At 32.6% G+C, this 24,044-nt stretch overlaps 1 protein-coding gene across 2 annotated transcripts; it reads right to left on the bottom strand.

The window, feature by feature from the left end:
* Positions 1–2,010: 2,010 nt before the first annotated feature.
* Positions 2,011–14,387, bottom strand: LOC114263911 (protein DETOXIFICATION 40). 2 transcript variants are annotated; one of them, XM_028204493.2, is made up of 7 exons: positions 13,821–14,387; positions 5,102–5,733; positions 4,617–4,673; positions 3,560–3,798; positions 2,944–3,062; positions 2,608–2,694; positions 2,011–2,405 (listed from the first exon to the last, which is right to left on the bottom strand). In XM_028204493.2, exons 1-7 carry the CDS (start codon positions 14,157–14,159, stop codon positions 2,361–2,363), a joined length of 1,518 nt encoding a protein of 505 aa, XP_028060294.2. In that variant the 5' UTR covers positions 14,160–14,387; the 3' UTR covers positions 2,011–2,360. The 2 variants fall into 2 exon arrangements, with proteins under 2 accessions (XP_028060294.2, XP_028060293.2); XM_028204492.2 differs by having other exon boundaries at positions 3,560–3,801.
* Between the last annotated feature and the right edge of the window lie 9,657 nt (positions 14,388–24,044).

Here is a 24,044-nt window from a genome sequence, read left to right on the forward strand (position 1 = left end):
ATTTTGTTTTTCTATCAAAAAAATAAAAATAAAAACAAAACAAAAAAGCATTTTGTTGCTCCTAGACTGTTACAATATCTAAGACAGAGAAAAAGAAAATATTATATTATATGTACATTTAATATTGTATTGAATAATTATATAACGATGTATACAAACCTATGTATGGTAATCCTAAATATTGTAACAACAATGATTCATCTCACTAAAAATACCACCACTAATAGCACTAATGTATTAAAAAAGTAAAAAAAAAAAAATACAACTCCAAGACCAAAACATCACATCATTAATGGCGGGACTCACTGCCACCTAATTAGTGGGAGCACTAATTAGTGCTCCCAAGCATTTTTCATATTGTAATGGATAATATGGTATGTATGATAGACAGAATATATTGTTACTATATTTAACATCTCCCTTCAAACTCAAGTAGTGATACCAACTTGAGTTTGGAGAGAGAAACTAAAATATGAAATAAAATAAAAGGTAAATAAATTGTGAAGTCTGAACGGGAGTACAGGGGCACTTGAGATAGATCAGAGGTCACAACTAATGTCGAGAACCAATTTATGGTCATGTTGGACCGTTGTAGAAACTGGCTGGAACTAATGCCAAGATAGTTTAAGGTCGTGTCGGACCGTTGAAGAAGAATTGGATGTTGAACCAGAAAACGTGGCACACACGTGACTTATGACGTGATGCTGAATGGTGATCGCAATAGATGACATTGTGCGCCAGGGGGTGACTTATGAGAAAGTGTGCCAGGGGGCGGCTTGGATTGTGTACCAGAGGGGGCAACTTGGGTAGCGCGTGACGACTTATGAGAAAATGCGCCAAGGGGTGGCTTGGGTTACGCCAAGGGGGGCTGCTTGAATTGTGCACCAAAGGGGACGACCTAGATAGTGCGCCTCTTGGCGTACAACCCAAGCTACCCCTTGGCACACTAGAGGGGGTGACTTGGATAGTGCACCAGAGGGGGCGGCTTGAATGATTCGTATCGTATATCACCATGCTCACCATGATATAAACGATAGGAATGGTTGGCGAAAAATTCAATTAGCTAAAACCACCCTTCAAAACATTAGTGATTTAGACACAAGAAGGCAGGGGCTTGGACATTATTATTATTACTTGATTTTTTTTTTTTGGAGGGAGTGTTCGCAGGTTGGCATTTTTTTTTAAAATCAACAATAACATTGATGCAAATCAACTTACAATGATTACAATTAGATTAAATTAATGAAAAAAAGTGGCCGAGGTGAAAATGTATCATGAGTTAGAAAACATATCTCAACCACATTGGCATATGGAGCGCCAAAACCCACCGAAAAATAGAAAGCAAAAGAGGAAATCTAACCTGGCAATCAAAAAAAAAAAAAACAAAGAAATAATAACATCTCCATTCTTCCCAGAACAGAAAAAACAATACAAGCATAGCCAAAAGCCATGCCACCCAAGGGAGTCTACATATGGCACTTGATCAAAGGCACTCCCCTAAAGTAAATAAGCAGCAATTAGCAATTAATAAAAGACCAAGATCATCAACATTATAGAAATGGCACTAAATCTATCGATTAATAAAATTAAAAAAAAAAGACCAAGATCATGATCAACATCAGTAAACGCTGTGAAGCAGCAGTGAAGTTCATCATTTGAAAAATCTGAGACTCAACAATCTTTGATGTTTGGTTTTCCCAAAATTTAATTTAAGAAAAAAGCAACTCTAATCTTGACCAAGTCAACAGAGTATTGGGGAGGAACTAACAATGTGACCAAAAAAACAAGGTGACTAACAGAACAAAATAAGAGCACAACTCATGTGCCCTAAGCTAATTAGTTGGAGCATGCCTCTCTCTTTTTTTAATGCTTCTATCTTGGTTCCTAATGAGGTTAGTGATGTGGCACATGCCTTGATGCTTTGATGCTTCTATCTTGAGGTTACGCGTTTTAGTGGTGTATGCGGTTTGGTTGAGTCGGGATTCGTGAGAAAAAGTCTAAGAATAATAATAGTTGATAAATGTACCTCGACTCTTATACCAATTCATTGTCCAATGTTATAGTCACTACATACAATTAAACATACAGAATAGCTATTTCACATCTATTGGCAAGAAAGTCTTTTATCCAATCACTCATGTTCTTTCAAGGACAAATCCACACAGGTGTGTTTGAATTTTAAATTTGAATAAAAATTTGTGAAGTAAAAAAAGAAAAGGGAAAGCAAAACTGACAAAAAAATTAGTTTCTATTTTTATCTCCTTTTCTTTTCATTTCCTTCCACTTTACAAATTCTTACTCAAATCAATCATCCAAACAGTCTTAAAAGCAAAAATTTGAAGAGCCTTTGAAAATGAATTTTACTTGTCATTCCACTTTTCCAACCTCTTCCTAGCTTTTTCCACCTGCAATATATTCAAACTAATTTTTAATTTAAAATAATTATAATTTTGCTTTCCTATTTTATAGCCATCAGATTTATAATGAAAATCTTCACAAACATGTAATGGAGAGGATCAAAATCCGCATGTCGAATGATTGGCTTTTTATATTATGCGCATGGTGTAAGAAATTTGTAAAAAGGTCAAGACAAATATGAAGGAGCACCTCTTTCTTCCAATCCGTTCGACAAGTCACCCATACCAAAATCATGGTTTGCATCAGTGTGCCCCCTACCATCCCTGACCATATTCCCTACAAACACCACACATAGTTATTTGAAAATGTATTGTCACTCTTTATGTAAACAATAAGTCTAGGGACATAAAAGTGTAATAAAAAAATTTGCTCTCCACTCTTGGACCCTTCCATCGAATATGTAATATTATATTTATTTTTTTGTGTTTAGTTTTGTATCTCAAAACTTATTGTACTAACAAAAAAATCGAGCATATATGCAACTACAAGAATAGAAGAAAGCACATGAGTTATCGAGTAGCCAACCTTAGCACCCAATTTGAAGTGAAATCCAAGTAGTGAACCCAGTGGGATCCCGACTACATAATAACAGCTGACATTCACGTATGCAACGAAAGCTTGCCATCCACACCCCACAGCAACTCCTACATTCCTCTCGTGTCACATTAAAGTTAGAAGATGAAATAAAAGTGAAGTCGTTTATAAGTGAATCTGAATGATTATGGTCATGTTTGATTCATAAATAGGAAGCAAGAGAAGACTCTTTTATCTAGAAATAAATTATAAAGTGCTGGATTCAGATTTTATGACCCGTTATAACTTATTCTGATAGCTCTTTTATCCTGCATAAATGGAACTATTTTGTCCCGAAATAGGTGGGATAACTTATCCCAATATAAGACTTTTGTTACAAAATGACTAAAATACTCTCTTCAGGACAAAATATTACAGAGGACCGGGGAGGACACACAGAAAAAGCAGAGAAATAGGGAGAAAAGATGCCAATGAACCAATTTGCAAAACAAACACCATAAACCAAAACAAAACCCTTTCATGATGCTTTTATAAAGACATAAAATTCTCTCGAATTCAACTGCAGAAATGGAAAATGCTTTGATTTAAGTTTTGAAGCAAAGCTTACCAGACAAGACGGGTTGGATTCCATTAAGGATAAGAGAGAAGGCAAGAAGTGGACAAAGTTCTGATACAGCTTTGGCCACAGTTTCACCATCCGTGAAGGCATAACTAATGACATTGCGCAATGCAAGGACAACAATTGCTGCTATCAAACAGAGTATGAAAGAGACTAAGTTCACCACTACTACTGAAAATGCTGCTGACTTGTTATGTCCGGCTCCAAGCTCGTTGCTCACCCTCACACTGCTAAGCATATATATATATATATATATATATCATCAACATAAATATTTGTATTACATGTAACTTCTAATAGCATTGTCATTCAATGTCTTTTCTCTCATTTAAATTAAAAAGTGGATTCAAATACAGCCTTTAATTCTACCCATGACATTACTTACAGTTAATCATGGTATCTTGGTTGTGATTCTTTTGTGAAATTGAGTTGCGAAAAATAAAAAATAATTGTGAAAAAAATAACTCCCAAATATTTTGTGGATTTGATGGTCTTGTATGTATCAAAGACTAAGAAGAAAAGTTTGAGAATTAATATCGATAATTATCATTAGGAGTGTAAAAAGGGCCCGCAGCCCGTGGGCAGCCTGAAACCCGCCTGCGGCCCCAGGTGGACCCAGGCCCAAGCCCAGCCTAAGCCCCTAGGCCATCAATTTGAAGCCTGGCCCGTGGCTTGTGGCCTAGTCTATCGGCCCGCTTAAGGCCTACTTAAAGCCCAGCCCGATGCCCCGCCTGTCCGATGCCCAGTGTCTTTTTTAGTGAAAAATAATAAAATTTTAATAAAAAAAATTAAAAAAACAAAAAAAAAAATGGTCAAGCTCGGCCTAAGCCCGAGGCCAGACCCAAGCTCACTGGGCTAGCCCACCCAAGGCCCAATTATCCCTGGGCCCGGGCCTAATTTTTTGGCCCGTGGACTAGCACGGCCAACCTCGAATTTTGGCAAGAGGCCGCGAGACCCGACATGGGCCGGGCCAGGCCAGATTTACACCCTCTAATTATCATATTTTAACAAAGAAATTAATGAATAAATTGAATATATGGCTAACCTTGCCGCTGCATTGAACCCAATTGGGATCACCATTATGCATCCCCCAATTAGCATGCTGCAGTTAAAACCAAGTAAACAATTATAGAAAAGCACATCACTTTCAAGCAATTATTTTTTCTAAGCAATGATATACAAATAATTTTTTTAAAATTTTTTAGAAATTTTAAAAAAAATACTAAAAATCCTACATAATATTCATACGATTGAGTCCCATATGATATGGATCTCACACTCATATGAATATTGTGTAAAAATTTTGACATTTTTTTAGAATTCCTAGCATTGCTCAATTTGTTTGTGTAGAGTGATTGACTTTTTATAGTACCTTCATTACCAAAAATACCCAACATTATCATCATAAGCTAAGTTGGCATGTTTTACTAATAAATTTTTTTGTAAATAATTACTCTTATTTTTTATATAACTTTCATATTTACAAATCACTTTCTATATATAAAAAATATGATAGGAACTTCTTCTTACCAGATGGAAAGAGAATCCAGAGCCAACTTAGGATTATGAAGCAACCCAGCTAGAAGAAGAATAATTTGATAATACCATGACTCCAAACATATCATCACTGCCGACGCAGCCGACAATTTAAAGAACTCCATAAGCCCAGAAAAGGCCTGAAAACTAAACCCAGACCAAGTGCGCTTACATCTGGGGCTTCTCACTATATAAAAAAACTGACCCACAACAATAATCCACCACGACAAGCTCAACACCAACCCAGCACCCAACAAACCAAGCCCAACCTTGTACAGAAAAACCCACGTTAACACGAGGTGTACCACAAATGTGGCACCTGAAATGAGTGCACACGGTAACACTATGCTCTGAGCTTGAAGAAACTTTTGTATGGGGAAATTTACGGCGTATGCGTAGATTTGGGGGATGAGGCCGTGGACAAACAAGGCTGCAGCTGAAGCGATTTCGTTGGATTGGCCAAGGAGTTTGAGCATGGGCTTGGTGAAAATGTAGATGAGTGTGATGAAGATGCCGGTTATAGAGAGAAGGATGGTTGATCTTTGGAAATATATGCCCAGCATTTCGTATTTCTGGGCTCCGTATGCTTGTCCGCATAGTGTTTCTACTGCACTTCCCATCCCCATCTGTTCATTGCTAGCATGGATTAATTGCAAATTTTACGAATTTTTTCATTCACTGACGTCGCATGTAATAGTAAAATTTTACTATCGAAAGAATAATCAATTGCAATAATATGATAGATGTCAATATGATACTAGTAATCGAATTTAATAAAATTTGAGACAAATTATACTTGTGATATTTGTAGTTTGTTTCTTGTGTTAGTTTGGCTTATATAATTTCAATGGTATCAATTTTATGTTTTGACATTTCATATTGTGTCACTTTACTTCTATTCATAACATCTATTAAAAATTGAATAAAAAAAATCATTAATAAAAGGAATGCATCCCTTACTTAACTTATTATTAAAAGATGAAATTGGTTTTCAGTGGAGCAGTGAGAAAAAAAATTACGTTTTTATGATGACACAACTCTTCTATGTGTATTGGGCAAATTCATTTATGTGCTTTGTACAACTCTTTCTACATGTCAAAATTATATAATAAAAAAAAAATCCATTTATAATATAATTTTTTTTTCCACTACTCCATATATTTGCAATTTTCCCTTGTTAAAACCGTCACAAATAAAATATCCTCCTTATCCAAGCCTGCAATAAAATGTCTAAAAGCATTGCAAAATAAAACCGTGATTGTCCCATAGGCCCAATAATAAAAGACTAATAGTCTCATTATCTAAGGCCCATCAAAAATATTCCTTCTCCAAAAATCTGTTTAATTTTTTTTTATTATTATTATTATTATAAGTCCCAATAACAGAGGTTGAATAAAAGTTATTACTCAGATATCTCCAATAATGAAGGTAGTACAGCCATTTAACTACAAGAATAAATATGCAAGAAAAGTTTTACAAAAATAAATAAATATAAAAATTAATGAGAAAATTTTCATTAGACTATGCATGAGAAAAAAAGTGGAGTGAAATAGAATGTCTATTTCAATCTAACTGTTCGGTTGCAAGTAAATTGTAATAACCCACATTCATGTCCTAGTTATATTTGCTTGCATTTATATGTTTTGCTGTAACAACCCATATTCATGTTGTAGTCATGTTCATGTTCATTTACATAACTTTGTCTTGTTAAGTTTGCATTCATGAATCTTGTCTTGTCTTGTTTGCTTAAGTGTTGTGTACATGCTTTGTTCCTTCCTTGGTGTCTCAAGCCTAAATTATGTTAAGCCTAGGTTATGTCAAGCCTAGGTCATGTTAAGCCTAGATCATTCCGAGCCGAGGTCATCTTCAGTCTAGAATTATCTTGGAACCACTTTGTTTGACCTCCACCTTTGCCCCGACATATTGGCCGAGATGTCATTATCTAGGCTGAGGTGTTCATCACCAAGGCCGAGATGTGTATTATCTAGGCCGAGATGTTACCTTTGCACCTTAGTGATCTTGTCCTGGAGTGGTATGACCTAGACCGAGGTGTGGCAAATCTAGGCCAAGGTGTGGCACAGCTTAGTCGAGTGTTGTCCTTCCTAGCCGAGGTCATTGTCACCTTAGTTGCCGAAGCTTTGTCCTTAGCCGATGTCATCACTTGCCGGAGTGCCTTACCGAGTAGCTTGTTAGATACACTTTGTCATAGTCTTGTCTTGTCAATCTATCACCTTTTTTAGGAGAGCCAACCAGTCGTTGCCACGTATCCAAGCTGAGTGTTAAGTCAGCCGATAGAGAGAGAAAACCTATCATTTCCATATCTTTGTTTGGAGAGGAGAGAGAAGCTCTAGAAGAGGGAGAAGAGTTCTTGAGAGGAAGTAAATTTCCAAGCTTGATCCCTAGAGATCGAACCGTTAGATCTGTGTTCTAAGGTTAGATTCTTGATCTGCTCTTGTCATCCTTCATGTTCATGTTATTGCATTGCATGATTGAATATGATTTGTAAGCCATGGATTGTTTTGAAGTTCGGTTTTAGAAAGAGAAAATAGCATTCATGTGTTCTTCAAGAAAAGTCATGTTTTGATCCGAAAGCTCATGCCAAAATCCATGTTTTTGTGTTTGTTTTCACATGATCTTCAAGTATGGGTACCCAGGTCCATGTTTTCGAACCCATAGCATGAAATCCCAGATTTTTGTAATAAAGAAGTTATGCTTTTGGCATCCATGTTCTTCATGATCTTCATGTTCATGTTTTTCATGTTCTTCACGGGTGGAAACCCAGATCTCCAGACCTCACTTCCCGAGGTGTAGTCGCCGAAATCACTCTTACCTAGACCTCACACTTAGGCCAAGCATCGTATCTCACCTTGGCCTACCTTGCATGATCACTTACACCTTTAGTTTGTCTTGTGCGCATCTCGGCATGCAGCCTCACGCCGAAGCCCAAGTAGCCACACCTCGGCCAGGAGGTGTAGGACCTCGGCTTAGACCTGGTTGGTACCCAGCATGTCTTCCTGACATGTAAAACAGTGTTTTGACTTCTAACATGTTTTCCCGAGATCATTTGCATGCATGTAAGACTTGTTTTGAGAAGTGCATTCAGTATGCTTTGCCATGTATTTGTAGGACTTGGACTTGCCTTGACCCCGACGTCCCTAGATCTATGTGAGTGGTATTTTTAATACAGTTATGTCATAAAGATTTGATAAAGCCTTGTTTCGCTTTGATAAAAGTATTTAATCAAGTATGAATGATTACCCCTATTTTTATATATCAAATAAGCTTTGTTTTGATGACATTTTGAGAGTCCTTAATGCCACGGGACTATAATGCAACTGCACATCTTGTTTTAAGAGTCCTTAGTGCTAGGGGACTATAATGCAACTGCACATCTTGTTTTGAGAGTCCTTAGTGCCAGGGGACTATAATGCAACTGCACATCTTGTTTTGAGGGTCCTTAGTGCCAAGGGACTATAATGCAACTGCACATCTTGTTTTGAAAGTCCTTAGTGTTAGGGGACTATAATGCAACTGCACATCTTGTTTTGAGGGTCCTTCCGTGCTAGGGGACTTTAAGCCTAGGTAGCACCGTCCTTTCGTGCTAGGGGACGTTAAGCCTAGGTAGCACCCTTGTTAAGATATCGGCCACCGACGGACTATGAACGGGTGTGCTCGATGCCGAAGTTATGCTTTTGTTTTGAAAGACCAAGGTTCGATTAATGTTTTGTTTCAAGTCAAGTTAAGCTATGTTATGTATGGTTTTGATAAAGATATACTATGATATGTATGTTTTGAAAAGACCTCGGGAATCATTCATTTAACCCCTTTATTACTTGTACCATTCACTGAGTATCCAAGCTCACCCTCCCTATGTATATATGTAGGTAACAAGTAAGAAGTCGGCTACGCCGAGATGTGTGTTTTGCATGTATGTTATGTCGGCAGTGAGGATGTCGGCAATCTGGAAGATTATGTTTCTTGATTTGTATTTCATGTATTTTGTTTTATGTCGGCTTGTGAAGCCCTTTTGTTAAGATGTAATATGTATTTCTGTACTTTACTTTAATTGTATTCAAGTTGTAAAGCTATGTAAAGATGTATGCCATTCCATTTGACTTATGCACTGCTCTTATGGACCACTTGTATTTTAGATTATTGCTTCCGTACTTGTGAGCCCCATATATTTATACTCTGATTGTGTGTGAATTTTGAAAGTTGGCCTTCGGTAATCTTGGATTACTGGCCATCACGGCACCAAACTACTAGGGGCGGTTTGGGGTCGTGACATAAATATTGAATGACATTTTTATTTTTATCTTTATTTTTAAAAATAAGTTTGTTATTTAATTTTTAAAACAAATATGATAAAATAATGTGATTAAAATTATTGGAAAAATGACTTAAATGGCTGAAATAATATTCATCTAGCGATCAAGGACTTTTTTTTATTTTATTTTAAGATTGATAGCAATTATGGACTTGAACCTCATGTTCCTACTGTTTAATGGTAACTTCGGGTCCCTCTCCATTTTCCATAGTATTGCGTTAAATATATATATATATATATATATATTATATGTATATATTTTTAAATAAATAAATTTGGCCTTCTAACTATGAAGGGGTGACCAATAGGTCAACCAGAATGTGCCCTTGACAAAAACATGTTAGGTAATAAAACTAATCACATTAAATTAAGACATAACATGACAGATAACCTCCGGTTTGATAATAACTTCTTACCCAGCATTTTCGCATCCTTTTTTTTTTTTTTAAATCTGTTTATTTTTTGTTTTGAAAAGTCATTCCTTACTTGAAAAATACGGGATTCTATTTACGTCAAAAAAATAATTAAATATCTCTAATTAACATTTTAAAATTTTAATCTCTATTATTTCTTAATGTAAATTTACTAATAAAGATAACATATATTAAATTTTAAAATAAAGATAACATATATTAAATTTTTCCCATGGTACACCCTACTTATATATGCATGTTTCATCTTCTTCTCCAAGTTTTAATTATTTTCTCTTCTTCTTCTTCTTCTCCCTCACACCAAATCTCCAAACCATTCTACCAAAACTTACTATTATCAATATCATTGTTTCCTATCCTTGCGAATAAAAAAACGTTTGAACAAAATCAAATAATATATGAGAATAATAATGAAAACTGTTTTTTGAAACAACTCATCAAAAGGAGGTAAGTATTCACATTTGCATTTTTTTCTTAAAAATGAATATTCAGCTGGTTTAACGTCATTATTGTTCGGACTTTTAAATCCGAACAAATTCACTTTGTTCGGATCTAAAAGTCCGAACCAAACAATATTGTTTGGCATTGTAAGTCCGAACATAGTGATTTTGTTCTGATTTAGAGGTACCTTGAAGGTAATTTGAGAAAAATTATAGAATATATTGAGAGTAACATATAAAGCTCTAAATAATTGAGCAGATTATACTGAAAATTTGGGAATACTAAATAATCTTCCAAAAAATACCACTTCACACATACCTAAAAGACAGGGAAAAAAAAACAGACAAACAAACAAACAAACAAACAAACCACATAAAAATGGGCCAATTCATCGATCTATTGGATTACCCATGGGGCATTTTGTTAATTCAAATTATTTATTTTTAAATATTTGTCAAGCAAATTAGTTGTATAATTAGATTAAATTTGTTTTACAATAAAATCATTGTCAATCTATTATTAAAATTATATTTATTGTATGCTTTTAAAATCTAGATGCAATCCGACTATATAGATACAAATGTTTGATTAATATTATTTTTTATATGAATGATCTATTCAAAAGATATTAAGAAATGAACCATTCAAATTACTAAAATGGACGGGAGTAGGCTAATGCCCCTTTAACTGGTCCCTCGAATCGAATTGCTAGACTGGAGTAAAGGTATTGGTCCCAAAATAAAAGCGAAGAAAGAAACAGGACTTAGAATGTACTATTCCAGCTTGCTCAATGAGGTGCATTATGTACTCTACTTTGATAAGTTATTTCGTTAATTTTTTAAGCTTCAGCGTGTAAATCATTAATAATTTTTTTGAAAAACTTGATTCAACAATTATAGATCACTTGATTTTATTAAAAAATTAAATTGGCTACTTTTGAAATAATTACTTGCCATCTATTTTTTATTTAAAAAAAAAAAAACCAGCATAATAAATTACAGAGAGATGTTATCAAATTAATATAAATCTACCTATAGAAACCCAAAAAAATTAAACACAACAAATAATCGAAATGAAATCCAAGGCCATGGGTCAAACCTAACTATTGAATTCACATTGGTAGACTGATTAATCAAATTTGATCAAACAAAAACCCAAGAAACACAAGAAGGTTGGGATGTGGGGATCACATCTTTATTAATGGTATTATCTACACGGCCTATTTTGAGAAGTAAATTAAAAAATTATTTTTTTAATATATTTTTTAGCTTTTATTGAAAAAACATATCCAAAAAAATAAAATAAAAGATAATGTGACTCAAAAAAATCAAAAAAATGACTTTTAACCGCCTTTTCAAAATAAACCTATATATATCTAAGTGTTTTTCTTTTTCTTTTTTCTTTTGGCAAAGTAAAGAATGGAAGAGCACAATCAAGACGTGACATATATTTTTTGTCCTCATCATACAATTTCTAAAGAAGAAAATGATGTTGGATTGGTGGAGTGGCTTTAATCCGCTGTTGGATTAGTGGAGTGGCTTTAAGATTTAAGAAAATGTTAAGTGTATGTGGGAAGTCTTGTCATATGTGGTTACGTGGTTTGTGTGGAAGGCCAGGAATGAAATTGATCGGCATAGCCTAAATAAGTGGCCCAATGGGTTATTCAAACAATTCTTAACCCAACTTAGGCCTAGGGACCAGACAAGAAGAAGAGACAAGCAACCTCCTTCTGTGAAGTTCACGGCATGACAACACTACCATAGACTTACGGCTGATAGGACAGGTTGACTGATAGGGCACGGTAAGCGAAGAGGGCAAAAAGGTATGAAAGAAATCAATGTATACAAGTAATCACTCTCTCTCTCTCTAAGGACCTTCTACTTCCTCTCTAAGCAAAAAACTTCCTTTTTTTCTACTAGAGACTGCTCTAACTTAAACATCGGAGGGTCCTCAAGAAGGAACCCCACCTCCGGGGTCCTTTTCGACGGACTTGGTGCAGGTACAACTGGGAAGACGATGTTCAATCATCCTGTGGAGCATCCGGACCCTGTCCGACCCATTCCTCATCCGACAAAACTACATTATCAAAAATCAAGTTTGTTAGATCAGTGGTTAACTGGTGTGAAATTTGCGAGTCTATTAAGTTGCACATGGCACTTTTGGTGAAGTACCATATCAGGGGGGTGGATTTTTCAGTCAATAATTTGCTTTATAATTTGAAGTCTATCTGGGAGCTATGAGAAGTGGTTGTTTATTGTCTTTGCTTTGGTTTATTGTGGTTAGTTTCTTTTTTTTCTTTCTGTTGTTTGGTTCCTTTGTTTTGGTCTCTGTCTGTTGTGGGTTTACTGGTTGAGTTCTTCTCAACTAACTTTTTGCAAATGTAAGAATATGATTGGGTAGCTTTTCTTGTGTCAACTTAGTTAGGATGAGTAAGGCTCACTATGATACTATTTCTATTTTTGTCTATCTTTATTGATATAAGACGTAAAAGATTTAAGTTTATTTTTGTTGATCCAAAAAAAAAAAAAAAAAAAGAGATAACGTTTCACTAAAACAATTCAAAATAATTATAGCACTTATTAAGAAGAACCCCAAATTTACCCTATCCCTTATACAAATATGCACATAGTTTTGTATGGGGAAGCCCTTTGCCATTCTACTCATATTTGCTAACCATCACTTCCCCTGTATTTAATATTAGTAATGTTATGGACTAATAAGTTAAATGAAAAAATAAAATAAATAAAATTTTAAAAAATAATGTGTAGTTTAAATTTATTCTAAGTGTGAATTCTACAATATAAGAGTTAAATTGGAATAAACACAAATTTTTCTTGAGTATTTTTATGTTTAAGTTTTTCATTGCTAGAATTATTATTTAATCTTTAATTTTCTTATGCCAAAATTAATGCCCTGAGTTCCAAAAAAATGACCATTTTTTGTTCTTTCTATACTAGTTTTTTGGTATTTTCTTCCTCTTCATTTGTTTGCTAAAGTTTTGAATTGAATGTTTTTGTACATTAAAAAAAGGACCAAAAAAAATATGTGACAATTACTCATTTGAAAACACAAAAGAGTGCAAGTGGGAAAGGGAATACAGGAAAGTGTTTTTATTTTTATTTTGTTAATGACTTATGCTGTCATTTAAAATTGGAATAATTTAATTCAAATTAAAAAAAAAATTGAACAAAATTGATAAAATTAAAAATCTTAAATTTTATTCTTATTATTATTATTATTTCGTTTCTAATTTATGTAATAGTCTAAAATTATATCAATTTGACTTAACTGAAAACTTGAAGGATAAAGTTAACAAAATAGAAACGTAAATGACCAAAATGACACTGAATGAATTTTTTACAAACCGTATGTGTAATTCATATATTCCAGTCTTGTAAATAATTATCATAATACATGCTAGTAAATATTAGTTGATATGTACAAGCAAAGCATACGTATATCGTGTTCGCGTACGAGTAATATAAAAAGAGAGAAAGAGAGAGCGATTTGATACCAATAAACCGAAAGCGAACAGTTGGATGCCGTTGTTGCCGAGAGAAGCAGCAGCGAGTTCAAGGTTGCCGAGGTGGCCGGAGAAGATCTGGGTGGAGGTTGACATGCCGAAGCTCACCAGATATACAAAAATCGCCGGAGCAGCGAGTTTAAACAGTAGCTTTAATTCTATCCAAGTAGCGCTTTGAAGGCGGTGAAACAGCGGTACCTCTTTGTGGGACAATATAGTTTCAAGTTTGCTACTCAACTCCATGTGTTTGTCCGATGATTGAGGTGATAAAGGTGGTGCTGATTCAGATTGCAGCGAAGGTGGGTCGAGATCGTTCTGCTTCGATCCCATCTTGGCTGTCCAACAACAGTCGGTAAGTACGGTGGTTGCGGTATAAGGTCAGTGTTGTTGGTGGTGGTGGTGGAGGAGGAGGATATGAACGGATACTTGGGACGACAAACAGTTAGAAGAAGTTACGTTGTTGGAATAAATACTGAACCATAGTAGTGGATTTAATCAATTATTATTATTATTATTTTAATAATACTACATTGACTGAAGGCTGACTGCCCAATTCGGTCCAAATCTCGACTATCCAAACCGATCTTTGTGTAAGGGTTTTTTTTTTTTTTTTGGACACAACTTTTAATTTTAGTCAAAAGTCATTATAAATTGTTATATTATTCTCTTTATTTTTTTACATATATTTTTATAAAAAAATCAAAAGTTCGTATTTATAAATACTTGATTAGAATACGTAATTTGCAAAGAATATAAATTTTAAAATAATTCGTTTATTTTGTTTCGAATAAATATGATTTGAGACTACTAATATACGATAAAACTAATTTTTATATGAATGATCATTTCAAGTATATACTTTACAAAATAATAAATTCGAATTATTGAGATGAATTTAAAATAGACCGGAACTGGACTATTCAATTCCAATCTCTATAATAAAAATGTTTATTATCCCATTTATCATATTGTTGCATTAATTTAAAATGTCTTATTATTTGTATTTATTACTAATATAGTGGTGATACTTTATAAAACATAAATATAAGGGGTATACAATATGTATTTGTGTAAATTCTCATAAATATATATAAATTATTTCATAAAATTATGTAAATTTTGACAAATATACATAAGTTATGATTTTTAAATTTACATGGGTTAACTTACTTATATTTGTGAAAATTTAAGCAATTTTGTAAGATAACTTACATATATTTATGAAAATTTATACAAGTATATATGGTATATATTTGCACACTTAAAAATTACTCATATAATTTTGCAATATTATTTTTTGAATAAAGATTGTGAGTTTTAATTTTGAAATTCTAAAAAAAGTTTTACTGATGTGGCAAAGAGTAGGGCCCACATGTAATGTAATATGTGTTACATATATATATATATATATATATTTCTCTTATCATATCACTAAAACTTTCTTTAAAACTTCAAAATTAGACCTCTCTCTATCATTGTTGTTATTTTTTTTCCATCTAATCATTGAGTGATCCTTTTCATCTTGTTATTTATGGTGTGATTGGATTTTATATTTATCTAAAAATTTATGCATGGAACATATAAAGATAATAGATTTGTAAATGAAATAATACATATTTTTTAAAAAAATTTCACTACAAATATAAAATTAAAATACAATTTTAAAATTTCTCATTTATCGTTCCATCAAATATCAACTAATATTGTGAAGTTTTTTTTTTCTTTTCTTTTCTTTTTTTTTAGAAAATGTAAATTCACATCATTTACATCCAAAAAAGTGTGTATCCACATGCACAGATATATATATATATATATATAGGAATCACACATTTTCTTTCTTCACAAATGTGTGTTTAGGTGTATAAATAAATATCATTGTAACATTTTCATATTTTTTATTTGTATTTTATTTTTATTTTTTTTTATGAATAAACACATGGTCTAGCCTTTAAAAGGATTGCTCACACGTGGATGGATTTGTGAATAAAATAAAACATAAATTTTTTTCACAAATTTTTTTTTTTTTAAATTTCTCCCCCATTAATTTTTCTATAAATTTAAAATTTAAATAAAATCTTTAAATTTCTCATCTATCATTACATCAAATATCTAGTAACACTGAAGTCTTTTTTTGGGGGATATGTATACAGCCAAACATATGAGTGTGAGATTCATATCCACATATATAGGACAATGTTTGAAATCTCCTTTGGAGATGACCCCCGCACCCTTAAAATGATCTTGACCCTCCATGTATGTATGGGATCCACTCATATATGTGTGAAGTCCACATCATGAGTGATTCAGATTTGTGAGGGTCTTGTGGAGGTTTTGTGTGGATGGGATCTCAATTATTGCTCCATATATATATATATATATATAACTAATATATATATATATATATTTTTTTTTGGGGGGTGGTTGTAAATAAGCATACTGTGGAGCCTTTGAAAGGGATTGCTGGTACGTGGAAATTCCACGGTGGAATACCATTTTGGCATAGACATTCTTAAGAGTTGTGCGTGCATTTCCATTTAGTACACATATAATAATGGGGGTGGTCCTCGTGTGCCGCATAATAACCATTAGCTTAGAAAAGAAAATTGTTTAATACTCATAACGTATATCTATAATTATATATTATATGTGTTAATTTTTTATTTATTACATACTCAATAAAATGAAATCTAACTCTCTTATCACCTTATTATAGGTGAAAGTGTGGTAAATAACATTGTGCGCTTAGAAAAATAGAAATCAAAGATTATTAGTGCCCAATATTAAATAAATAAATAAAAAGGTAAATTACACTAACACCTCTTGAGATTTCTATTTAATACAGATTTTTTTTTCACCTTTGAAAAATTACATTCTCTCCCCTGCGGTTTGTAATCTCATTACAAATTATGCCTCATGAATTACTGATGTCATGTTCTAAAATTTTTTAAATGACCATTTTGTCCTTTTTTCCTACCATTTCTTCTTCTTATCATTATGATTACATTCTATAAGTTTTCATCATTAAATTCTTCTTAAACATATTCTTATTGAGTGATGAAATACAACCATAAATTTTATATAAAATTTTTAAATACAATAACATAGTTCAATGGTGACCTTTTACTTTAAAACAAAATATCCATAAATATGATTTATATTTACAACAATATCATTATCACAATATTTTTATGATATTTTTGTATAAATTTTTATATATGAATAGAATTTTTATTTTTATTTCCACCATCATTTTTCTTTCTCGTCTATTCACCCACATTTATTACAGTATTTCCAAATATCCTCATTCACATTTATTATAGTATTACTGAATTTTTGTATCATTATATTTAGTGAATTTTAAATTTAAAAAAAATAAAAAAATATTATACTTCTTAAGTATATGTAGATTAGGTGTATCTAAAAAATAAAATAAAATAAATTACTTAAAATATTTTTAAAAATTCAATAAAAATATTAAAAAAATGAAAAAAAAATTTAATTTTTTGTGTGAGCTAAACCAAAAAAAAATTATTGTTATTTCTCTTGAAATGACATGAACAAAATATCAGTATTATTTTATTATTTTATATGTATAAAAGCTAAGGAACAATCTAACAGGAAGGTAAGTATAATTTTTCAAATGTGAAGGGAGAATCACTACTAAAGAAACGGTCTTTTGAGTCGGCAAATTTTACCGTCGCAAAAGTTAGTCTTTTTGAGACGGCACAGAATTACCGACGCAAATACCAACACTTTAGCGTCGGCACCGTTGGCCGACACAAAAAATTAATATTTTGAGTCGGTTGAATTTACCGACGCAAAAGATATCCCTTTTGCGTCGGCATAGCTCTTTTGTGTCGGCAAATTTGTGCCGACGCAAAAAATTAGACCTTTTTGTGTCGGCAACTGATGCCGTAGCAAAAAAAAAAAAATTTATAGCCAAGATATATATATTTACTTGATTATATTTAATAAATATATTTATTTACACATATACTTTTATATTAATATTGAGTGTATATACTATAAATAATATATATCTCATTTAAAATCTGATAGAGGTATAGTGGTGAAGTGGACCTAGTGTGGTGACTTCGGGTCAAATCTTCCAAATGGAGTGGGTTTGAAACTTGGGAGCCTCAATGAGAAAATTATGGGTTAAATTTTTTAAAACATTTAACCACTTTTTGAGTCGGCAATCTACCGTCTCAAAAAATTAAAACTTTTTGCGTCGGCAGATTGCCGACTCAAAAACCTTTTGCGACCCCACCATTTTCGTCCCTTGAGTTGCCGTCGCAAAAAGTTTTTACGTCGGCAAATATGCTATTTGCAACGGCACACTGCCGACTCAAAAACCCTGTTTTCTAGTAGTGATTAATCTGTATTAAACAAAAACTTCATGGGATTTCAATGTAATTTCCCCGAAATAAAACCATATAGCACAGTGGAAATCAACCTAGATGTTGAAAAAATTTAGATTGAATTCAAAAAAAATCTTGAATTTGGCGACAGTTGGTTTTTTGGAAGGGATCAGGTAAATGAGAAGATTACCTCCATCGATTTTGAGACGTTTAAAATTTTTAAAGAGAGCAAGATTTTCGTATCTTAATTGTTAGTGGCTAAAAATTTATATTAAGACGTTTACATTCTTAATAATTTCTTGTACAAATTTTATTAATGCAAAACAAATGAGTAGATATGAAATACATCATGAGAAATATTAACAAAAAAAGGGAAGGAAAATTCCATTAGAACTGGAAGAAGCACATAATCCCAACTATATGTTGGCATATACCCCAGCAAATCATGTGTGAAACCCTATGAAGTATGGATATTTTGAAAGACATGTCGTACTCATATCGGGTACTTACCATGTATGGCACCTCGTATGATACTTCTGGATAAGTATCGGGTACACAAAACACGTACCCAAAGTTTTTTTTCTTAATTTTTGAAGTACCCAGATGTACCTACTATGTATCCAAGCGATACCGTACCTCAGCTGAAACAATAAAACTCTTTTCACAAGACTTCTTTTTTATTTTTAGTTTTATGCTTAGCATGTTTTTAAAATTAAACTATGGTTTGTAAGTTATTTAATATATTGACATTTAATTTTTATTTATACCTTTACTTTTGGCATTAAATGTTAATTGTTGGTTGAATCTTAACAAATTAAATCATTTAATTAATTTTTGCATTACTCTAAATTAAAAATAAATATTTTTTTACAAACGTACCAAACCGTGTACCTTACTTTTTTGGATTTTATCAACGTACTCATATCGTACCCGTATTAATACCAGTACCAGTACTCGTACTCGTACCCGTACCCGTGCTTCATGGGTGAAACCAAAGGTGAGAAAGCAAAGAATTACTATTTGGCATTGGTTTTTTGGCTAAAAAAATATAAAAGACAAAATAGGCTAAATAAATCAATAAAACAAAATGACACATTCAAATCATAATTATTTCACTTTTTTTCTCATAAAAATCAAAAAAGTCAAATCAAACAAATTGTTCCAAGTTAAAATAGCTAAAAAGCTAACTAAAAAAGCTAATTGTCAAACGACAACTTAACTAATTAACTAAAAACACCTTATAACAAAGAGATGAAGATGATCAATACAGTTTTGAGACATAACATCCTTGTTGAAGACATATATAACAGAACAGAATTCTGTTAGTAATTTGTTAAGAGTGATGTCATGATTAGATTAAAGGTGTATTTGTGTCACAAAGTGTTAGTAAGTTCAAAAACAGTTACGTAGAAGGTTATATGTGAGATGCACGCGAAAGGTATTAATCAAATTATGTTGCTACGTATGGTAACTGATGGTTTGAAAAGTTTGGTCGAAATGTCTTTTTTGAGGAAGAGGATCTCTTCTCCACGGCATTGTTTCTCCTCTAATTATCCAACACGTGATCTAAAAGTCACAAAATATGATAATTATTTAAAGTCAAGGTGAACCTCCAGTATAGAAATGGCCTCAAGGAGTTTATTATTACGAGTGGGTGGTGGGATTAGTCTTCCAAAATTAGTCGAAGTATGCATAAATTGATCCAGACATTCTGTTATCAAAAAAATAAATAAAGTGCTAAATGATAGCTGGAAAAGAAAGTATAAAAGAGAATCCAAATCCATCTTCTAAAAGTTTAAATCGTTCTAATTCGTACCCAGACTGAAGACAAAACATTTTCTTATTAAATACCAAATCATTTTTAACTCCACGTTATTGCATAATAAAAAAAGTCATTTTCTTGCTGAAAATCAAGTCATTTCTAACTTCTCATACTACATGATAAAAATTGTCTCCCATAAAGCTTATCAACCCCTTTATACAAAGTACAACACCACCAGTCAACGACATCTATAACTCATTGGGGGGTACACAAGCCCATTCAAATAAAAAATTATTGAGGGTTCTTAGAGTAATATTCCATTTTATTTACTAATTATTCTTTTTATAATTTTTAACACAAAAGTAATGAATCTTATAATTTAGACCGAGCTATTAATTTAGAATACTATTTGAATTTGTTTCAAAAATACTGAATAATTTTCCTATATTAACCCCGCCGATCAATGCAAGAAGATGAAACAGACAAAGCGAAAGCACATCATAACAATAAATGATCAACCACTTTTCGCTACTGCTTATGACATGGAGGGCACAAGTGCAGGATGTTCTTTTTTCAAAGGGTATCTGTAATAGCAATTGAATTTTGCAATGCTATCGAACAAAATATTTCCACTTTAAAGGTGATATTCCGCTCTAAACAACACCATTTTTGTTACATTCCCAATCCTCTTAAAATATCAAGTAACTCTTTTTCTCATATGTGCGATTCCATCTTATGAAGAGCCAAATAAATTGAGTGAACAAGGTGCATAAAAACAAGCAATTAGAAAGAGTGCACAATTATAGAAAGAACGGGATTGCAACTCCTTAGCTATACTCCTTATCTTTTACTTAGCTTTAGGTCCAATTTTTTTAACAGAGGTTTGTCCATTCATTACTACTCCAATTAATTAGACAGAACACTAATCTCATCACCAATGCTATTACTTTTATTAAATTATTTCCCTAATAAAATATTGCTCTGCATTTAGTATCTATCATACTATCACTGTATCACTATTACTCACTATCTTTTGTTAAAATATTACCCCTACTTCTTTGTTTTTTTTTGACGAAAGTAATCACCGTCATCATTCTAATCCCATTATCATAATATATTAATTAATAAAAGTAATCGGCATTATTATTAATCACTAATCTTGTCTATTTATTAAAAAAAATATTGAGTATAACAATGATACCATCTTATTTAACGTCATCTATTAATAAAAAAACTACAAAAGAAATTAAATTGACAAGTCTTATCTCCTACTAATTCAACTATATCTTGTAGTCCCCACCACTAAATGAGATTGTTTATTAGATTATAATACAATCATGCAATGTCACCATTATATTTAATATTCTTATTTAATTCAAAAAAATGTCTCATTTTGTGAGTTTTTTTTTTTTACAATATAAAAATGCATTATGTTTGATATGCATTATCATTGTACTTATTTGAATTTTTTTATAATATAATACATTATAATCAAAATAAAACACTTTTATATCATTGGCTTTATTTATTAGTTTATGTTCCTGCTTGGTTGCTACTTTGAGCACCATGAAGGAGTGAATATAAATCGCCATATGAAATTTTTTACGAAAAGAGTTACTTCACCCAAATAGCAACTCTAGTCTTGACCAACTCAATAACTTCATCAAGTTAAGGAATTCAGTCTTTAATTATACACTCATTTCTGAGCTTTCAAATGGACCACAAAACTGTTAAGAGGAATAGTTCTCCAAATCACTTTCGCAGATTTCCTGACTTTGATACCATCCCACCAATGAAGCAACCCTTCCACTGAATCCGGTAATGCCCCAAAAATACCCCACCACTGCAGCATAGCAGCCCAGATTTTCCAAGATAGTGCTATGTAAAGTGAAAAATAAATAAATAAAACTCTACAATCAAATAATATTTTTAATATTAAATTATGAATGATAAGAGAGAGAGAGGAGCAACAGTTTCCTTTTTCAAATCACTACAAGAAAAAATATTTTTTATGACTGATACTTTTGTAACAAAGTCAAAAGTACACCTTCAGTGACACAAAGAAGCTTAAGGTTCACCTTAGTGATGCACTAATAAGCCTATAAATTGAGTAGGTGTAGACCATTGGCAACAGACCACATCCATTGTGAATACAGGGATACAAAATGAAATAACATTGAAATGGCAATGTTTTGTTTCTTTACTTCATCAAAAGGACGACGTCATCCAGTCTCATATTTCAAATTCATCTAAAAAATATTAACCCCCAAATTCTTCCCCTAATCTCATTGTCCCTTCTCTCCACACTACAGGAAATATAGGTTGTAGTGGCATATTTTTAATAGCGTTTTTTAAAACATCATTGTCTATAATATGTAATGACATTTTATAAACGTCGCATTTTTTTAAGTAAAACGACGCCGTTTCATAAATACAAGACGTTTATAAACATCTCCAAATGGGGTTATCTCTCACGCACTCCCGCTCTCCCTCTTTTCACCCTTATTTTGAATCTCCAAATCTCTATCTCTCTCCTCTCTCTCTGTTATCTAAACCCCATTAATATCTCAGAGCCATTTCGAACTCCACTGTCTCAAAATCAAAGTTCATCAGAGCTCCACTGTCTCAAAATCAAAGTTCATCTCAAAATCGATTCAGATCGGTGAGCTCTTTTGTGTGTGTGTGTGTGTGTGTGTGTGTGTGTGTGTGTGTGTTGTCTAAACCCTAATTAGATTCATAGATTCAAATCGGTCTTAGGGAAACAAATCGGTGATTCAGATCATTTTGAAGTTCGAAGTTCTCTCTCGAAATCGAAGTTCAGGTCATTTCAGGTTGGTGATTCAGATTGCAAACACAAATTTCATAGCTGCAATTAAGACACGACAAATAATTAATTTTATTTGATTATAACAAATGGGTACAATCCTCTATGGTTTGCTCTTCTACAAAAGAACAAATCCTCTTATTTGATCTCTAAAATAGGTTGCAATTGAACAGCTGTAGAAGCTTGTTATTGAATCGAACAAATTGATGGATTTCTTCAAGTCTTTGAATGGAGAAACTTGGAGAAGAAAGGTTTGATCGAGGGCTTGAACGACTTGATCTCGAATGAGTCTTGAAATGATCTCTTTGAAAATAGAGACCAAACTTGTATTTGTAACTTGAAAGGATTGCCACAAGTTTGGAGTGCTTGATAATCCTTTCTTTTAAGTTTGAAGAACTTTATAGAGAATTTTAAGAAGAAGATTTGGCAAAGTCTCCAGATTGCTTAGAAGCTTGCAAGACTTTTAGCCAAAAAAATGTGTCCTCATCTCTCTAATGAGAGCCTCTATTTATAGGCTTAAGAGGAGAGGGTTAATTTTGGAAACTCTAAAATTGACTCTAATTTTTAAGAAACAAGCAATTTATTTATTATTTTATGGAATGATTTGCATTCAAATTGAATTTAAATTTGAATTATTCCACTAAAATTTTGATAAAATATTTTCATGGGCCCCACATATTTGGGTTGACCAAATTGTCAAAATAGGTTCACTTTTTTTTTGGCATGACCCATAATTTAAAATGGGTTGAGATCCACAATTTTAGTAGGACCTATATCCATTTGAAAATTTTGACCATCTTAATTTCGACTAATCAAGAAAATTTATTTGCTTTGATTAATCAGACGGTGATCACGACACATGAAAATTTAAGTGTCTACACAGATCATTGCAGATCAGTGATTCAATCATTTCGTTGCTCTCTCTCGAAATCGAAATCGAAATCGAAGTTCATCTTAGCGATTCAAATCGGTGAGCGACACACACACACACACTCTCTCTCTCCCTCTCTCTCTCTCTCTCTCAAGCTAAACTGATAGTGCAATGTCGATTTGATTGTTGAAATCAATCCTGTGAAATCCTGTGAATGGTTTCAATATTTGATTTGAAACGATCCTATCATATCCTTCATGCTTGTTCCACAACTAAAATTGAATAAAAGAAGCCCCAATGGCCTACAAATTAGATATAGAAATGTCAGAAGGAAGAAAGTCAGTCGACCACGTCCTAAACTCTGATGTGGCTCAAATCTCTGTATACACTTTATTTT

Source organism: Camellia sinensis, chromosome 8 (assembly GCF_055761805.1).
Source record: "Camellia sinensis isolate YWXY chromosome 8, ASM5576180v1, whole genome shotgun sequence".
Classification (NCBI taxonomy): Eukaryota; Viridiplantae; Streptophyta; class Magnoliopsida; order Ericales; family Theaceae; genus Camellia; species Camellia sinensis.